General features: G+C 31.7%; 2 protein-coding genes across 6 annotated transcripts in view; one reads left to right on the forward strand and one right to left on the reverse strand.

Moving 5' to 3' along the window:
- Nucleotides 1-2,087, forward strand: part of LOC118197114 (phosphatidylinositol 3-kinase regulatory subunit gamma-like) — a 102,258-nt gene extending 100,171 nt beyond the window's left edge. For all 5 annotated transcript variants that reach the window (XM_035368601.2, XM_035368604.2, XM_035368605.2 and 2 more), the window contains one exon: nucleotides 174-2,087. In XM_035368601.2, the coding sequence (XP_035224492.1) occupies nucleotides 174-384 (211 nt within the window). In that variant the 3' untranslated portion in view covers nucleotides 385-2,087. The remainder of the gene's footprint in view (nucleotides 1-173) is intronic.
- A 3,056-nt stretch (nucleotides 2,088-5,143) lies between these two features.
- LOC118197117 (uncharacterized) lies at nucleotides 5,144-18,139 on the reverse strand. The gene is made up of 2 exons (XM_035368607.2): nucleotides 17,847-18,139; nucleotides 5,144-8,626 (listed from the first exon to the last, which is right to left on the reverse strand). Exons 1-2 carry the CDS (start codon nucleotides 17,847-17,849, stop codon nucleotides 5,315-5,317), a joined length of 3,315 nt encoding a protein of 1,104 aa, XP_035224498.2. The 5' UTR covers nucleotides 17,850-18,139; the 3' UTR covers nucleotides 5,144-5,314.
- Between the last annotated feature and the right edge of the window lie 407 nt (nucleotides 18,140-18,546).

Below are 18,546 nucleotides of genomic sequence, written 5' to 3' on the forward strand. Positions count from 1 at the left end.
CAGAAGTTGACGGAAAGTTGGAGTAACTCTTATTATTTTTGCCCTGAACTGTTAATGTTTAACATTTAAAATTGTGCTGAATAAAGATTGCAGTTTAATATTAAAGAATATAGTTAGTCTGTTCTGTTAATTAACAATGTTGTCCTTTTTAATATATTTTATCTGTTTCTTAGAGTGAATGGCACAGTGGGTCACTGCTTAATACACAAGACTGAGAATGGCTTTGGGTTTGCTGAACCATATGATGCGCATCCTACTCTAAAGAGTCTGGTTCTTCATTACGCACAGACGTCTCTTGAGGAACACAATGAATCCTTGAAGACAACACTTACCTATCCAGTTTTCTGCCCAGAAAGTGAACAATACTTGAATTTGACAAGTTAAAATTTGGTTAATGCCAAATGTGATTAAAGTTTTTAAAAAAATTCTATAAAGTAAGCTTTTCCTGGCCTTTGTTGTTGTCAGCAGCTGTAATTTTTTTAACGTGGAAAGTTGTTTCACTTTCTGCCTGTACAAATGCATTTGAAACTTAAATCATTAATAGGTATTAAATGTGTATTATGTATTTTTTTAATTAAGAAACAAAAGTTGTGCTGCCAAATTCTGCTTTTTTGTTCCATAATTGCTGTATTTATCTAGTTTTAAATTTAATTTTATCTAGCTGCTGACTTAAATGTATGATATTCAGTACCTGATTTGATGATCTTTTTTACAATCTCCCTAACTTGGATGTTTTTTTTTTTTTTTTTTTTTTTTTTTTTGTGGGAGAATTTCTTCCGGCCAGAGAAAACTTTCAATTCAGGCAAGAGGTCTGAATTTTCATGTTGTCCAAAGAATGGTTTTTAATAATAATATCTTAACTGTGATAACTGTGGGCGCTTGGATGTTCCAATAAAAGTACTTATTGGTTTAAATAAATCAAATTTGCTGGTAGAATTTCATCACATGGTAGTAAATGCCAAAGGCATATAAAATGTAAATATTTTGCAATGAAAATAGTGCAACGTGGACTTATATTGCTTAAATTTGGTAGCATTTTGTATGAAAAGCCTAAATCTTTTCACTTTACATCAAACTACATAGTCAAGTGGTTCATATTTTCAGATACATTTTGTTCTCTCATTAATGAAACTGACATTCATATTGAAATTCTGTAGTGTTCATTTAAGTATCTTACTCTCATTTCTTCTGTGTTTAAATCTGCATATATTTGCTACATGAGATGTGGCAATTCTTGCTGATTAATAGCATTAATGCAGTGTTCGATTCATTTTTTTTAGATATGTATGCAGTAACAACATGTTCATAATCTGCAGATGGATTTTTGTTCAAAAACCATAAATGACTCACAAAAGTTGATTATGACTAGATTTTAGGTATAGTTCAAACAGATTTTTAAATGCACGTTTTCATAAATAAAGGTGTAAATTAGTTTTCTTTAAAATTAATGTTGTTATATTAAGTTGCTGATAGTGTTAAGAATTTAAAAAGTCATCTTTACAACTGTAAAAAATCTGCTTCATTGACTGTAAAAGTGTGAAATTCTAGAATTATAATTAGTGGAACTAATAGGAATTTTCATAATTGAAAAACTCCTCTGAATTGAAACAGTTTTTATGTTTCCTGGTGATAGAAAGGTATATTTAGTATTGTTGATTTTTAGATATTATTTGTAACATAAAATTCTAATAAAAGCTTAGTTGCTTTTCTGAAATTTACAGTGTATCTTTAGAAATATTACTAGTCATTACATATAAAATTCTATCTTAAGAATAGGTTTCACTTTATTGTTTTTTTTTTTTTTTTTTTTTTTTTTTACATAAAAAGTTCAGCTAAATTTTAGGATCATGTTTTGTTTTTAAGATAATTCCATGAAAAATTGATGTTGTGATATTGAGCTGTATATGTATTAAAACATTGGTGTTGATCAAAAATCATTATGGGCTTTACTGTTCTACATACCCAGTCTGTGTCAGTTATTCAAAAAGAATTCTGACAATGTCCATCTTTTTCAGAGAGTACAAAGAACTGTGGGATTTTACCCAGAAGTTTCATAAATATACTTTAATAAAAGGCTGTTTTTCATAGTTTGTGTGAATTTTTTTAATCATGTTTGCATATTTCCTTGTAGGTTTACTCTATAAAATAACTACAAACACCTTTCTTTCACGTAAGACTTAAATTTAGAGGGCAACAATTAGGGACTTGGAAAAAAATTGCTATTCTTCCTTGAATATATTTATTTGCTAAATTTGTAAATATTTTCAATGAGGGATTGAGGGATCTTCTTTGCTATTGATAAATAGTTTCATCATTAGTCTTCATTAAGCATATCTAATAAATACAGGAAATATTTTATTAGTGTGATTTAGAAAATTTTCTTTACATCACTTTAAATTAAAATTATCAACATTACACATATTGTTCACTGTTATTTCATTAAAAGTAATTTATATTTAGAAGATGGCAGTATTTGAGAATACAATATTAATATTAATTATTAGAATGATTTAATAATACAAATAATACATAGCAGCAATTTTAAAGGATGAGAAACCAAAAGGTTTTTCCCACTATGTGGTAACATTCATTGGCTGCAAAAGTGTTCCAAAATGACAAATTTTATATCAAATGCATAATTTAGATTATTAAACAGTTATAATTTGATTTTTAATGTGAAATTTATGAAATTTAGAATAATAAATTAAATATTAAGATATGTTTTTGAGCTAATGTCATGCAATTTTGAAACTTTAAAATAATGAATATATGAGTAATTAAAAAAATTAAATTTAGACTTTCAAAAGTACTGTTATTTTGATATAGACGGTTGAGAATTTACTCTGTATAGTTGAGTACATTTTACTCTGTACGGCCGGTTGAGATTTTACTCTGTGTGATTTTACATTTAGAAAGAAACAAGATCTTTCTTTCTCACAGGGTGATCATTGAGTAAATTGGCCATTCCTTATCTAGAATATAAACATTGGCCATTCCTGATCTAGAATAAATCAGATCATTGGCCATTCCTGATCTAGAATATAAATTACTGATCCGTTTTCTCAAGAAATAATATATTTCTTGAGTAAAACATCATATTTCTTCCTAACTGTGTAAGAGGCTGCCAAATCTTTCTCAAAATACACGAAAAAAGAACGGAGCTTAAAGTGATAATATCACAAGATATAGGATAGACTCGATAGACTAAGATAATGAATACTGAATAATTTCCTTGTTATTTGTTATAATATGGCCAGCTAGACGAAACAGTCATATCTCAAGTCTTCAAATTAGCATATAAGATCTTGTAAAGAAATTTCCCTTTTTAAAAATGCACAAGGTTATATAAAAATATAATAATAATAATAACTGGATTCTGTATCAATTACATACTACTTAGCGATAGAAAAATCCATGATAAATTAACAAAAAACAAATATTATTAAATTTGGATTAAATACATTTTAAAAAAAATCTGTCAGGCTAAAGAAAAAACTGTACTACGTTTATTGCTTTTAAATAGCTTAGTTTATAAATCAGAACTAGACAAATGTTTTATTTCTAATGCATAAAACGTATTCAAAAACTTATCCTTAACGGATTAAGTTGAAAATTAAATATCTTGCACTTTAACAAAGACAGCACAATAGTGCATTAATTTTATTTCTGTCTGTGGAAATATATTACTTTTAAGTAGCCAAGTCTGTTGATCAAGTTTAACAATGCATGAAATTTCTGATTCAAGAAAAACAATATTCCACATCAACATTCTAAATATCAATTGTGCGCATCGAAAATTTGCCATCGACCATCGATGAAACAATGCACTCAGTGGGGTGAAATATGCTTTAACTCACAACCCTTGGCTATAAAATTATCATTGGAATGTACGTTAATGACAGCCAAACACAAATTACGGCCTTCGGTCGATTTTTAAATTGGGTATATGTTAAAACACATTTTCACCCAGTCAGTGTTAAACCAATAGTAATAAAGTGAAGTATCATTGATTTGGTCACACTAAGTGTTTGTGCTTAAATGCACCCAGATTTATTAAATGTTCTAAAAAACACAAAAGTAATATCTGTTAACTAAAGAAGGAAGATACCCACCTAACTATTCTCTAGGGGATCTCGTGTAAGTAGCTTTCATAGACGTTCAGAAGTGCAGAAAAATACTCTAGAAGCCGAACCCTAATACCAAGCAGGCCCTATCAGTTATGGAAGAAAATTTTCCTCGTTTCAACAGTGGCAAAAGGATAATTATTACACGCCAGATCAACAAATATTTGCCTGACGTTCCGAAACCCAAAGTCTGAAACATGCCTAGTGAAGTCCAGGGAACAGCATCTTGGCTGCAATACCGACTCATTCTTTCCTTTAGAAAAATAGTTGCTGTATAAAGGAAATCAAATTGGCTCAGTCCATGACAGATAGACTAGTTGTAGGATTTAAGGTAGCTGAAATTTGCTGAAATGAACTAGCTGTGCAGGACTTTTACTAGCTTGATGGGTGATACACTTAGTGCATGGTTAGGGCAAAAATTCCAAAAGCGTGGGTAAATATTTCAACTCGTAAACACCCACTGAATCATAATGATCCAATTTCTAAGAGATTAAGTTTAAAAAATAAATAGCTTGAACTTTGCCGAATGGTAACATACTGGAGCATGAAAGTGTTTCATTTCGAGGAATAGTAACACATTACATTTCATTTGCTGAGTTTTTGAATCAAACATTCATTGAAATCACACAAGATCCAAATAAATAAGAAAATTCAAAATTTTAACTACAAAATGCACATGTTCAGGTGGAGGTCTATGCTTGTTCAAAATTTGATGGCTCTGGGTACCTCTGTTTTGCAAAGACAAAACATGCTTAGCACATACAGATTCTTCATTATTTCTTATAAAGCATAAAAGCTGCTATAAAAATATGTTTATGTAAATTTAAATTTGCTTTGAAAAAAAAGTATTTAATAAAATTAATTTTTCTTATTCAAAGCCAGTACAACAAATAAAATTGTTCAAATAGTAATAAAAGAGTGATCATTTAGGAATAAAAAGCAAATTGCAGTTGTGTGGGGAAATAAATTATAATATTTATAAATTTCTCTTGTGAGTATTTAATAACAATTAAAAGAAATTTTCAACTATAAGAGCTTTTAATACGAGACATAGTAAATAATACATTAATATTTTAAGTGACCATAAATGTAAAACTTTTCTTCTTCTTTCACGTTAAGAAACAGAATTTGTGTGTGATAAAAGTAACAAAAATGAGAAGTTTTAGAAATTTTCTAATCTTCCTTCCTCTTCAAAAAGTGAATTTAAATGTAGATGTTGGATCAGGCTCCTGCGAAGTACTAGCTCCTCCAAAATTCAGAACAAAATCTTGTTTGCTGGTGTCATCATCTTTTTCATTTTCTCCTGTGAAAAGTGAGAAAAAGTCTGGTGACTTAGCTATATTAGGTAAATCCTTTTCGAATGAAAACATTGACTGTTCAGTGCCTGCTTTTACAGGTGGAGAAGGCGAATCATTTAAATAATTCTCATAATCTAAAGATAAAAAGTCTTTCTTCTCATCATTTGTTTTCTGGTTTGTGGATCTATCATTTTGGTCACTTGTGGAAACAGTAGCATCAAAATACGACATCATATTAAAAGCATCGTCTTTAACATATTGGCTTGATGATGTTCCTTCTAAATTAGCCTGTTTTAATACAGTAGATTCCGTAGGGAACATTAGACGAGAGGGATAAACGAAACGTGGAGATTGTTTCAATTCTTTCAACATTTCCATGTGTTTCTGAAGATCAAAAGGACTGTATGGATCATTTCCATTTCCTTCAGATATTTCAGATTTCCCATGGCGATCGCTTTTGCAACTTCTTGAACTTTTCGCTGAATAATATGTGGAGCCAGAAGAAAATACCATTCCTCCGCTGATAGGCGTTTCTGGTGATCTTGTAATTTTTTCGTTAATTTTCAAAGGGTCAGTTTGAGAATATTCTATCTTGTTTAAAGCTGCTTTATTCATATCTGTCAAGGTGTCTAACTCCATTTCATTGTCTCGATTTGAAGCATTAGAAACATTTTTATTAATAGATTGTTCCTGAATAACAGGACTTCCTTTGAAAACTGATGATGTTTTCTTAAGGTCATTCTCAGTTGCACTTCTTGTAGTGTAAAATGAGGCAGGAGACTCTTCTGTAATGTCTAAATCCTTTTTATTCATTTCTGAAGATTCAGTTTGAGAAAGATCTCTTTTACCTGAAGAAACTACGTTAGTTTTATTTTCCATGTCATCTAATTGCATTTGATGATCTTCGTTTGGATTTTTAGAAATATCTTTGTTAAAGAACTGCTCATGATCTATTGAAATGTAATTTTTTAGTATTTTATCGCTTTCTGTGGAACTTTCACTCTGTGGTACTTCATTTAATGATACTTTAGATAAGTTATCCTGAAACTGTTGAGTATAAACTTTTTTTGTCTGAGAGTTGTCTTCCTTATCGTGAGGTAAAACTGTAAGATCTTCACATTCTACCTGCATATTAGCATTAATGATGTTAGGATTTCCTACTATCGTATGTAAAACATTTTCTGTTTGCATAGTTTCTATATCGTCTTGCTTATGTTCATCGACTACTTGCATAATCGTATTGTTAATTTCTATGTGAGCATCATTTATGTGCATGCTCTCAGTGCCTGTCTGCATACAAGCATTATTTATTTGCAAATTCCTACTTTCTTCCTGCATGTGATCGTCATCTGTTTGCATAGGCTCCTTGTACATATGTATGGGATCATTTGTTTGTTTTTCTATGTGAATGTTTGGTTTGTTATTTAAATCTTTGCTTAATTGGGTAATGATATTTTTATCTTTGGAGTTAGGAGGCGTTTTCAGGCTGAATTCCATAGAGTAAAGAGTATTTTCATTTATATGCGGAAAATCACTTGCATTTGAATTCATTGTTTGACTACTTCTAGTTTTGAAAACTTCGTCTTTTGACTGTTCACGTGAATTTTCTTCTCGTAAACTTGGATTTAAGCATTCAGAATCCATTAAAGATGATCTATTCAAGTCTGATGTCTCATTAAACTGCTGATGATTAGTTTGAAATAGAGTATTTCTAACGGTTTGTATTTTATTAGTATCTTCATGTTCGATTTGAGATGAAATATTTGTGGCATTTTGCATTTTATAAATGTAATCTTTGTTTCTGTATTCATTTTTTATTGAAGAAGACTGTTCTGAAAACTCAAAAGTCTTTCGACCTTCAATATTTTGAGAATTTTGTGCGATTTCTTGTTTATTTTTCGATTTAATTTTATATACAGTATTTTGTTCTATGGGTTTTAATGTTTCTTCGTATAGCTGACGCTGATAACCGAAGTTTTCTTCTGTGCTGTGGTTGAAATCTTCAGAAAACCTTGAGAGCGATTTTTCACTTTCTTCTGTATTCGTATTTTGCCGTAAGAACGCTTTCTCTGTATTTTGTTGATATTCAGCATCTTTTTGTGATTCTGCATGATACGTAGTACATGAAGATCTGTTTAAATTTAACAATAAACTATTTGTAGGGATACGTACTTCTTCAATTTTTCTCTCAGTATCAACCGTTGGAGCATACATCTTAAATCTTTCCATCCATTTAGACATAGTTGCTTCTTCCTGTACCAATTTTTTTCCTACTCTTGTAGTTTCAGTATCATATATTTTTGAATTACTCTGATACGGCTTGCATAAAGCTGCACTGCTTTTTCTAAATGTACTGATTTTGCCAGATGTTTCAGTAATGTTTGACGAAACGTGTTGCGTCTGCAATAATTCTTTTTCAGGCTGTTGGAAACTAACTGCTTCAGGACGATTTTCTTGTAGTGCATTGCAAGTCATATTTATTTCTAACTGAGCTAATTTCTTCTGACTCTCTTGATACTTTAAAGAAGTTATGTGCTTCTCCAAATCTAAAATTTCCTGCGATAACTGCATTCTACAATTTTCTGTTTTCTTTATAGCCACATAAAGTCCTGCTATACGAATTATAAAGTACTCTACTGGATAGAAGCCGTTTTCTTCAGCATTTCTTCTGCTTCTTTCGCATTTTGCTTTGAATATATCTGCCTGGCATTGTCTCAGTTCGGATTTAACATTCTTCAAATTTTCTTTCATTTCCTCAAGCTCTAATTGTGCTTTTATGTTTTCTCGAAATGCTGGGTTTTCAGAATATAAGTCTTCATACCGTTTCTGCCACATCTGCTTGTAAAAAGAAAGTTTACTGGAAATGCTCTGTCGCTGTTGCTCGTTTTCGTTTGCTAGCTTTCTCTCTTCCCTACGGAGACTATCAAGATTTCTTTTGAGCTCAAGGTTTGATTTGTCTAGGAACTTTATTCGATTTTTCGTGGACTCTAGATGTTTTTCAATGTGCATATGTTTTTCGTTTAGACGACTTATTCTGTCTTTCGATGCTAATATTTCTTTTTCTTTTGCTTTTAAAGTTCTGTCGTATTCTTCTATTTTTTGGTATTCAACATTTATTTGTCTTATTAGTTTACGTGTTAATAAGGAGATATCAGTTTCTAAACATCTGTAGCTTTCTTCTATTGAAGCAATGTTTTCAGCTTCCTTATGACACAAGAAAAGAATGGATAAGTTTTTTCTGCCTATATATACAGTATGCATAAAATATACAACCAATTTAAATACTGCATTAAAAAACTAACAGTCATTTTATATAAACTTTAAATTATTTTAACTCATTTATTTATAATTATTACTTTGAACAGAAACGGGAGATAGACAAATCAAATTGGAGAATAAAAAGAACTACTGCAAAATTAAAGTTAATAATTTTGACCTGCATATTTTATATCTAACATACATTACATAAAGTTGCACCTTAAGAGCACTTTCTGTGAAAATGATTTTCATTTTAAAACGAATGGAAAAATAAAATCTTCTACTATGGCTGTTTTAAATCACTTATAAATTGTTTAAAATATATTTTTTGGACTGCGTCTTTCCATTTCATGCTTACTTATGTAATCTCCCTGCGTGTACTAAGTGTTCTGTTAGTTTTTTGAATTTAATTATAATCTTTAATAGATGCTCTGTATGGTCTATAAGATGCAGAACATTCTGAAGTCATTATTGTTACGAATTTTGTACACAGATAGATGGTTTTAGTGCAATTATATACTAAATTATTGTATTTTGGGGGGGTGTAATGTAACATGAAAATCTAGAGAAGCTAAGCTTTCCGGAAGAGTAATTCGTTTAAAACTCGGTGTTAAATAGACTTGTCCATACAGGGGCAAGTCTATTTAACACAGTAAATACAACATTTTTCAGAAACGTTCCAGGACAAAGGTCGTAAAAAAATAGTTGCATTTACCAAGTAATGATCCTAGCTGCTATCAAAGTAGTCCGCTTGGCTATCTATACACAACTTCCAACGTACCTTAAAGTCTTGGAAGCAAGCAGGGAAATTTTCAACTGTGTTGCTTGCAAGCTCATTTATCACACCCCTTTGGATGTCTGCAATAATCTTGATGAAACATTCAGTCACCTTTTCACTCCCGAAAACAATGACAAACCACAATAATCTTTGACGCAAATGTGTGATCATGTCTGGCTCTATCCAATAATTTAGCAGAAATTCTTCGTCTTTCCTCTTTCTGGTCATCTGTTAGTGATTGAGGGACGATTCTTGCATTAAGTTTGTTTCCCTAAATCTTCGCGTAAAATCTTATGACACACATCGGGATTCAAATCCAGTTCATCTAATATCATGCGCACAGTTATATGACTTAATAATAATAACTTGCAATAACTGCCTTATAAGCTCCCCCTTTGCGTCGGTATGTGCTATAGACGTGTCTTGCGTCTTGCACTGAATCTCTGCCTTCAGGAAACCTTTTGTGCCACTCGAAAACACGACTTCTTCAAAGTGCCTCGCCTGCATATGTTTGCTTAATCATGTTTCACTAGGGGTTTTCCCGAACTTAAAGCAGAACTTAATGTTCACTTTGATCACAGTCAGCATCCATTGTGTCACCTTAACGAATGCGACAACAATCCGAACAGTTGTGTTGCTAAGCACAGCTCTGCCACCTAGTAAGTTCGCGTTGAAACATGGCCAAGGTCATGTCAAGTAATAGTACATACCAGGTAACATTAAAAAAAATAAATAAATAAATAAAATACTTGTTCCTTTTTAGTTTTGCAAACTGAGAAATTTTTAAAAAAAAAAATTGTCCTGGAACTTTTCTGGAAAAAAGGTGTAGCTATCTCGCTAGATGGCGAGATTTCGCCAAGCTGGCAACGGTTTTAGCCACTAATTTTGTTCGCCAAAAGTCTCCAAACTTAGTTACATTTGGGATCTGTGCCTGTATCACCATAATAGGTACTGAATAAATATAATTAATCATTATATTAGCTGTAACCGTAATACGGCCGTCATATGCCTTCCGCCAATTTCGAGAAGCAGAGAGTTCTAGAAATATCTTGGCAGCCGGATGAAAACTATATGAGACCAAAGAGAGAACATCTGCTCTCAATTTGGTACTTCACTGGTAGTCGGGGTATTTAAGATATCTTCGAGTTAGCTTAGCTCATTAGATGCGCTTTGCATTGCGTTGTGTTTAATGCTCACAGTAGTTTGAAGTGTAACTAGTGATTATACTCTGTGATATTGTGATGTTTTGACGACTGTTTTTGTGGATTGATAACGACTGTTTTTGTGGAAAGTTCCAGATCTCTGAAGTGTTTCTTTTGATAAAATAAATTTTATGAACCTGTCATCAGAGCTGTGTGTCTTCAATCTATTACGAACCCGTACGCAAAACAATATTATTTTTGGAGGTTCAATATTAAGATAACCACGTCATATTTACTTTTCTCAAATATGTGACTATAATTATTTAATAACTCTTTTGATTATTTTAATAATGGTCATTTACACAAGAATTTTCACAGTCATTATTTTCAGCATTGTTATAACAGTCTTTTTCATTTTCAATACTTTCGCATACATATGAGAACTTACTCTTAAAAGGATTATTTTGTTGTACACCATTACTTGTCATCCACTGAAATTGATACATCTCATAAATATTAAAATTCAGTTGCAATTTACACAGAGAAACACAAGATGGAGCCAATAATAATTTAAACGAGGAATTTACAACATAAAATATTATTAGTTAATCTTCCAATTTTGTATGATGATGTATTTAATTTAGTGACAGGAAAGCATCCAGATAAAGCTATAGCTTTTTTGGAGTTTCAGTCATAAGAATTTTAAAACGATTTGTACAGCTTGGAGTATTCTCAGAAATTACATTAACCTGACTACCTAATACACTTTTTATATTCTTAAGCCAAACTAGAGCATCACGATCAGTACGTACAGTGAAACAAACAAATAGTAAAAAATTTCATCGATAGCATCAATAGTAGATAGGCATTTCAATTTAGTAATGGTATAATTTCTTACATAAGATCTTAATTTTCGAGAATGGAAAGCTGTAGGCTGTAAATTATCATATGGATGCTCTTGTTTTAAAACTGCACAACAGCTTCTTTAGATGTATATACAAATGCATGACAGGGATATTTTGGATTAAATATTGTTAAAATAGGTCTGAAAATTAAAGCATCTTTTAAACTTTAAAAAGAAATATAATATTCAGTTGTCCATTTATATGGAGTACAGATATAAAACATGAGACTCAAAATTATTTAGTTTATAAGGTATTTCTCCCACCTTCTTAGCATGCCTTTGTGGTGTAGTAATCAGCACGCTCGGTGCGTATTCGAGAGGTCCGTGGTTCGAGTCCCGGCGAGGGCATTACTCATTTTTCACTTCTCCTGCATCAAAAATAACCTAATGTCCCTACAAGTTTGCAGTAATCATTTTATTCATTATTTTAATTTGGCTGTCTCTCTTTCTTGTTCTAATTTCTGTATAATAATTGTTCTGTGCTGTGCTTTTCCATTTCATGCTTGCTTACGTAATATTCCTGCATTGTGACAGCTCATATCCAGTCGTAAACCCAGTATTTAAATAATGAAATTAAGCCTGTAAATACCACTTGAGCAGCCTTTTCTCCTCCACTCTCTGTGCAAACTTACGTTGCTCAGACATTGTCTAATGATGTGATCAGTTTTGTGAAGGGTGCTTATCGCACCCAAAATGATGTGCGGACATATTTATGCTTATCAAGAATGTCCATGAATGAATTAATATACATTTTTTTGGTAAAGTCTGTTTACGTTATGTCATCTTATGGATCTACGCATTAGAGCCTTTCCAAGCAATTAAAATCACATCTCAACGCTAATAGTTATCATCTAATCCCCAGGTCATCTATGCAAAAATTATTACACACACACAAAAGTTTTATGTAGAGGGAGGAAGAAAATAGCTTATATACTCCCTCTTTTAAAGGGCGACTGGGGACCCAATCGCAAAATCCTGGTAAGGGCAAATGATTGTTCATCACCGTTTAGTTCGGGCAGTACTGTAGAGTCATTAGGTTGCTTTGAAGCAGGAGACATAACAAATGAGCAATGCTCTCGCCGGAACTCGAACCTGGACCTCTCGAATACGTGCCAAGTGTGCTATCGTTACACCACGAAGACATGCTAGAAAGAGGTAAAAGTTATTGCTTCTAACTCGGTCGCATCGGACGTAAAACTCCGTCGATCTAACGCCTCGTATCCTCTTGGCCGAGAAGCGCACCACTTAAGAGGTCGCTCGACGGTGGGAGAGACGATGCTAAAAAACGTTAGGACGGTAAAGACGGCCGTAACCTTATAAGGTATTTCTCCCACTTCTCTAGCGTGCCTTCGTGGTGTAGTGGTTCTGCACGCTGGGCCGGTATTGCAGAGGTCCGTGGTTCGATTCCCGGCGAAGGCGGTTGCATATTTTTCATCTTTTCTGCTTCCAGTTAACCTAATGACTCTACAACCTCAGAAATGAAATATATATATGATATATAAAAAATGGCTTTGCGGCAAAAATGATGATATAAGATTCATATTATTCAGCCTTCGTCTAGTCCTTTGACATCAACAATCGTCTCAATTAGGCAGAAAGACGGTTTCATGCGATTTCGTTTCAGTTATAGAAGTTTAAATCAGTTTCATGAAATTTTTATGTTTACTGTAGAAGCTTAAATGACATTACAAAGACAGTTAACCTTTGCCTAAAATCAACGACACCTTACACATGCTAGCAGGGGACAAATAATGGTTTTTCACTGCAGATTTCAAGAGCAGCTACTGATAAGTGGAAATAGATCCTAAAGAAGCTGAAAAGCTCATTCAACTAAATACTGCGAGAAGACCGCATTTACTAATAGTACAGAAATCTGGCAGTTTAAAGTAATGCATTTTGCATTGTGTAATGCTCCAGCGATTTTTGAGAGCCCCAGAGAAACAGTTTTGAAAGGACTGCCGTATGAAGCCTGTCTTTTGCATCTTGACGATATTATTATAGTTGGATGAGCTTTTGGGGGACTTTTAGGAAAATGCAAAAAGGGCTAAGGAAGCTTATAGAAGCATTAGTTTTAACAGAAAATTAGCTATCTTTTTCATATCATCTCTTCAAAAGTGTAAGCATAGGTCCTGAGAAAATCAAAGCCTTTCATGACCGTCGTCACTCTTAAGACATTCATCAGTTAAGAAGCTTTCTCGGCCTCTGCATTTATTAGCGAAGATTTTAAATTGTTACAGCCGAAAACATCGCGAATGAAAATATCGCGGAGAGAAAACTACGAAACGTTGACGTTAAGTGAAAACGTTGTGGAACAAAACATCGTGGGAGAAAATAAAGCAAAGAAGAAACATCACAGCTCTAAAATGTCGTGGTACAAAATATCGTCGTCGAAAATAAAGCGGTTCAAAAACTTCGTCATCGAAAATATTGTGGTACAAAATAAAGTACCTACAAACCATTCCATGCTGATAACATCGCACACATGCGTTTTTCAGGCTTTAGTTATTGTATATGGATATTCTCATAATAATTTGTGAGCGCAAGATGGAAAGAAGGATAATTTTTAGTTTCATATCTTTTATTAACTAATAAAATTTTTAAAGACAGAACAAGAAATTTAAATAAAAGAAGAAAGTATCAGATTAACAAAAGTGAAGAAAATAATCTCACGATTAACTTATCAATTTTTTATAGATAAAGTCATGCAGTTACTTACCTTCCTTTTTCTATTCTTTTTTAGGTTATACTTTTCAAGAAAAATTATCAGTAAAACTTTATAAAAAATAATTCATTAATGACCTTTGTTAGTTAACTATGTCAGTTTAGAATTCTATTAAGTGCTACAAGTTGCATTAATTTTCTATTCTTAAATTTTCATTTTACATTTTCAACAAATATTTATTAGTTAATAAAAAAAATATGAAAGTAAAAATTATCCTTCTTTCCATCTTGCGCCCACAGATCATTATGCGAGTATCCTTTTACAATTATTAAAGCCTGAAAAGTTATCGGCATGCGATGATTTGTAGTTACTTTATATTTTACGACGATGTTTTCAACGAAGATGTTTTTAAACTGCGAAGTTTTTAAACCATCTTATTTTCAACGACGATAATTTTGTACCACGATGTTTTAGAATTGTGATCTTTGCTTTATTTTCTCCGACGATGTTTCCTTCCACGACGTTTTCACCTTGCGTTGTTTTCTCAGCGACGTTTTCGGTCCAGTTTTTTTGCCGCGATGTTTTCGGCAGACACTAGGTAAACGTCTAGTGCTAAGCTGACGATGGTTTTGGAAAATCACTTTTATCTCCAAATTTTGCGACCATTTGGTGACATTTTTTTTTTTTTTTCTGATCGTTGTGTAACAGTAATTAGTCAGATCACTATGTTATTCTATCTGTATTCAACCCTTTGTGTAACTCTATGTGTCTTCCAGTAGTTTCAAGAAACGTCGAATACAAAATCTTTTCATGTTCTATCAGAATAACGATCCTAAACAAACAGCCCTAAACGTTCCATTTTGGTTATTATATAACTGTCTTCAAGTTATCAAAACTCATCGATACTCTCCGGAATTAAATCCTGACAAACATTTATGGAGTAAGATAAAAGGGTACTATTCGGTTTTGAGGGCCGTAAAAAATCGCCAAACTAATTGCTGATGCCAGTGTTGCCAAAAATAGTTGCGACAACCCTAACGCAAGAAAGGAAGTATAATAGTAAATAACTATTTAAAGATTATTGTTTTAATTTAGATGAAAGGTTAATTTCATATAATACTTTTTTATTATTATAATTTATATAAAATAGGCTAAACATGACTGAATGATAGCATAAGAGTAAATAACTATTTCAGATCATTATTATAATTTATATAAAAAAAAAGCTAAACATTGCTGAAGGGATTCCTGCATCGCTATTTCGCTACCGAGTTATCCATAAAGCATAATTTCATCTCTTTCTATAATGAATGATGCCTTTTCTTTGAAAAAATTCTCACACTTATTTGTTTGCCAAAGGTAAAAACAATTGGATTTTTGTCAATGTTCTTTTACTTTTTAAGTGAAAATAGGTTGATGTGTACATAGATAAAGTCAAGAGTGTGCGCAGTGCCATTTTTGTGCAATTCTGTTTTTTTTTTTTTTTTTTTTTTTTTTTTTTTTTTTTTTTAAGTGAAAATAGGTCGATGTGTACATGAATACTGAGTATGTGCAATTCTTAAAAACGTGTCAAGCAGTGGGGGATTCTGAACTTTATCCAAAATTCTCTTGCAGACTTTTCATCATGGGTAACTCCCAAATTGTTAAATCCATAGGATATCAAAAAAGAATTTTAAATCAAAAAAGGATTTAAAAATTAAACTAGAATTTCAATGGCGTCTTAAGAAACATAGAACTATATAAACTTACGCAATCTGAAATCAGCGCGTACACTAGATTTGAAGCGCTGTTAAATGGGCGCGTTTGCTAGATTTGGCGCTTTTGTGCATACATTTTCGCTGCAATTTTTTTACGGTCCTCAAAACGGAATAATACCGATAAAAGAATAAGGAAATGCAATATCTCTTCTAATTATTAATTAATTGTAATTATGGAAATACAATTCTCCAATACAATGTTTATAATTATGGAAATATAATTTTACATAATTACAAACGGATCTTACGGAGGATTGGAATAAGCTGTATAATTCTTGGAGGAAGAAATTAGTTTTGAATCCGCGTCAAAGCGCATGAAACATAGAATTTTAACTAACGGATATTCAACGAAAGATTGAATGCTCCGTTATGTTGATATTTTTATTAAATATAAATTGTTTGCTGAAAGTGTCCAAACACTTATATGAATTGATTGTCGGAACATTTAAATATTTTTTTTTTTTCCTTAAAAACGTTTTGAATAACTTTTTTCGCATTAAGCAAGTTTTAAAGAAGATAATTAAAAGTATATGCGAAAGAAAAGCAGCATCACTTCGCTTGTAATTAATAACTGATATTTACAAACAAAATTGAGGCAAAAATAGTGTTCGAAAACAAATGTGAGGCACCGTACTTGGGTTTCAGCTTCAGAAATTTCTGAATAAATTATTATTATTATTATTATTATTATTAATAGCAGTAGTAGCGATTACCAGAAACATTTTAAATAATTTTGTTTTCAAAACAAGCAGTATTTAAAACTGGTGATGAATAAAGTAGGCACTGCTTAATGTAATCAAGTTTGCTCGCGACTAGAATTAAGCGACGAATAAAAATGCCCTTAAAACCAGAAACATTAAAAGTTAACGAATGCAATATAAATACCATAAATACCACCAGAAACATACAAATAGGTAATACTTATTTTAACTAGGAAAAGCTAAAAATGTGTTTATCAGCTGTTCACAGTGTCTTTACGTTCATTTACTACGTTCTTTACGTTCAACTACTCATAACGTTTTTGGAAATTATTTGACCGACACTGAAACTCTAATACTTGGAAGTCACCCGTCGCTGAAAAAGGAACATATTAGTGTAAAATTTTAAATTAGGTAAGAAAAGCAACCTTAGTAGATGATTTTCATGGATTTTTTAGGAGTAAAGAAAAGGGAGAAAGAATTCTGCAGATTTTTTTTTTTTTTTTTTAAATCCTGAAGAAAACCTGTGTTTGATCGCCATCGAAAACCGATGGTGTTGTACAAAATCTATGTCAAATTTAAGTTTTATTTTTGTTTATTTAATTTTAAATTATTAATTAAAATGGTATTTTAGAGACTCAACTCCTTACTAGGCAACATTACTTTGTTACTTGCCAATTTTTGTAATCTTTTGACTTTTTTCAGCGACTTTACTTCAGGGTAAAAAATTTATTATAAATGTGTTGATCACATAGATAGGTCGATCACATTAGGTGGCTTCTGCTGTAGTATAAGTGAAAGAAGTGGTAGCGTTCTTCAAAAATGAAATAATTTGTTCAAGCAGCGTAAAAGAACAGAAATAAAACTAGGCCTAAAACTACTTACTGTAAAATTCAATTTGTATCAATATCTTTAACAATATCTTTATCAATATATTTAACAATAGATCTTTTATTTCAACCTAAGCTGTTACAATTTATTTTATTCGCATTAAAATAATTTTAAAATATACTAAATTCATATTGAATACATATTCTTTCTTTGTTTCGCTGCAAAATAAAATAACTTTTTTATTATAATTCTTAATATTAATACTAAGTATTATTACACACTTCAATAAAATTGTAAAGATAGTATTACAAAATTCAATTATTTTCTGTAGTAATGAATATTGATGCAAATATCAGTTATATAATAATATAAATATCATAAATAAATATGTTACCATTTTTTCTGTTTCATCAAAATAACTCTTTTAATCAGTTACAATCCATATAATCCATTCCTTATTTTATTCTTTCTCTATGTCTATGTCTTATCACTTAGTAAGAGGTAATTATTGTTTCGTATTGATTTTGATTAGTATCGCCTGCGTAGCACTGTACTGCCAGAAGAATAATTTATCTTTAAATTTTTCCTATCAGCCGTTTCTTGTGGAACGGTGTTTGTTACACCTGGATGCTTAGGCTGACGTCTTACCCCAAATCGAACATAGTTGAAAGTTTTGAAATATTTTAGAAAGTAACTTATTTGAGATAAAGTAATATTTTTTAATTTAAATTTTGAAAACATTCACGCACTATAAATTCAAGCCTCAAAGCTGTCTAAATGAATCTATGTAATAAAGGTAATTTTGAATCAATAGGTTCTCAAGTGGTGAACAAATACATACATTGCACACGAGATATAAATATACATGTGATGATAAAATTTAGTTTGGCAGTCGGGAACTTTTGAAGAATCACAGTAGTATAATAATGACAGTTCTGCGACAAGTGGAGATGTGGAGCTGAGAGGGCGTGGCCAATGACGTCACAGGTACATCATGCAACGTCATTAATGACATCACACCAAGGAGGCGTGAGCAATGACGTCACGAGTTGAGTTGTTTTAGATTGCTGGTTGAGTTGTAGACCTTCTGCTTT

The sequence above is a fragment of the Stegodyphus dumicola genome, chromosome 8, assembly GCF_044657685.1.
Source record: "Stegodyphus dumicola isolate Sdum_Otavi_A_Nest chromosome 8, ASM4465768v1".
In the NCBI taxonomy this organism is placed as follows: Eukaryota; Metazoa; Arthropoda; class Arachnida; order Araneae; family Eresidae; genus Stegodyphus; species Stegodyphus dumicola.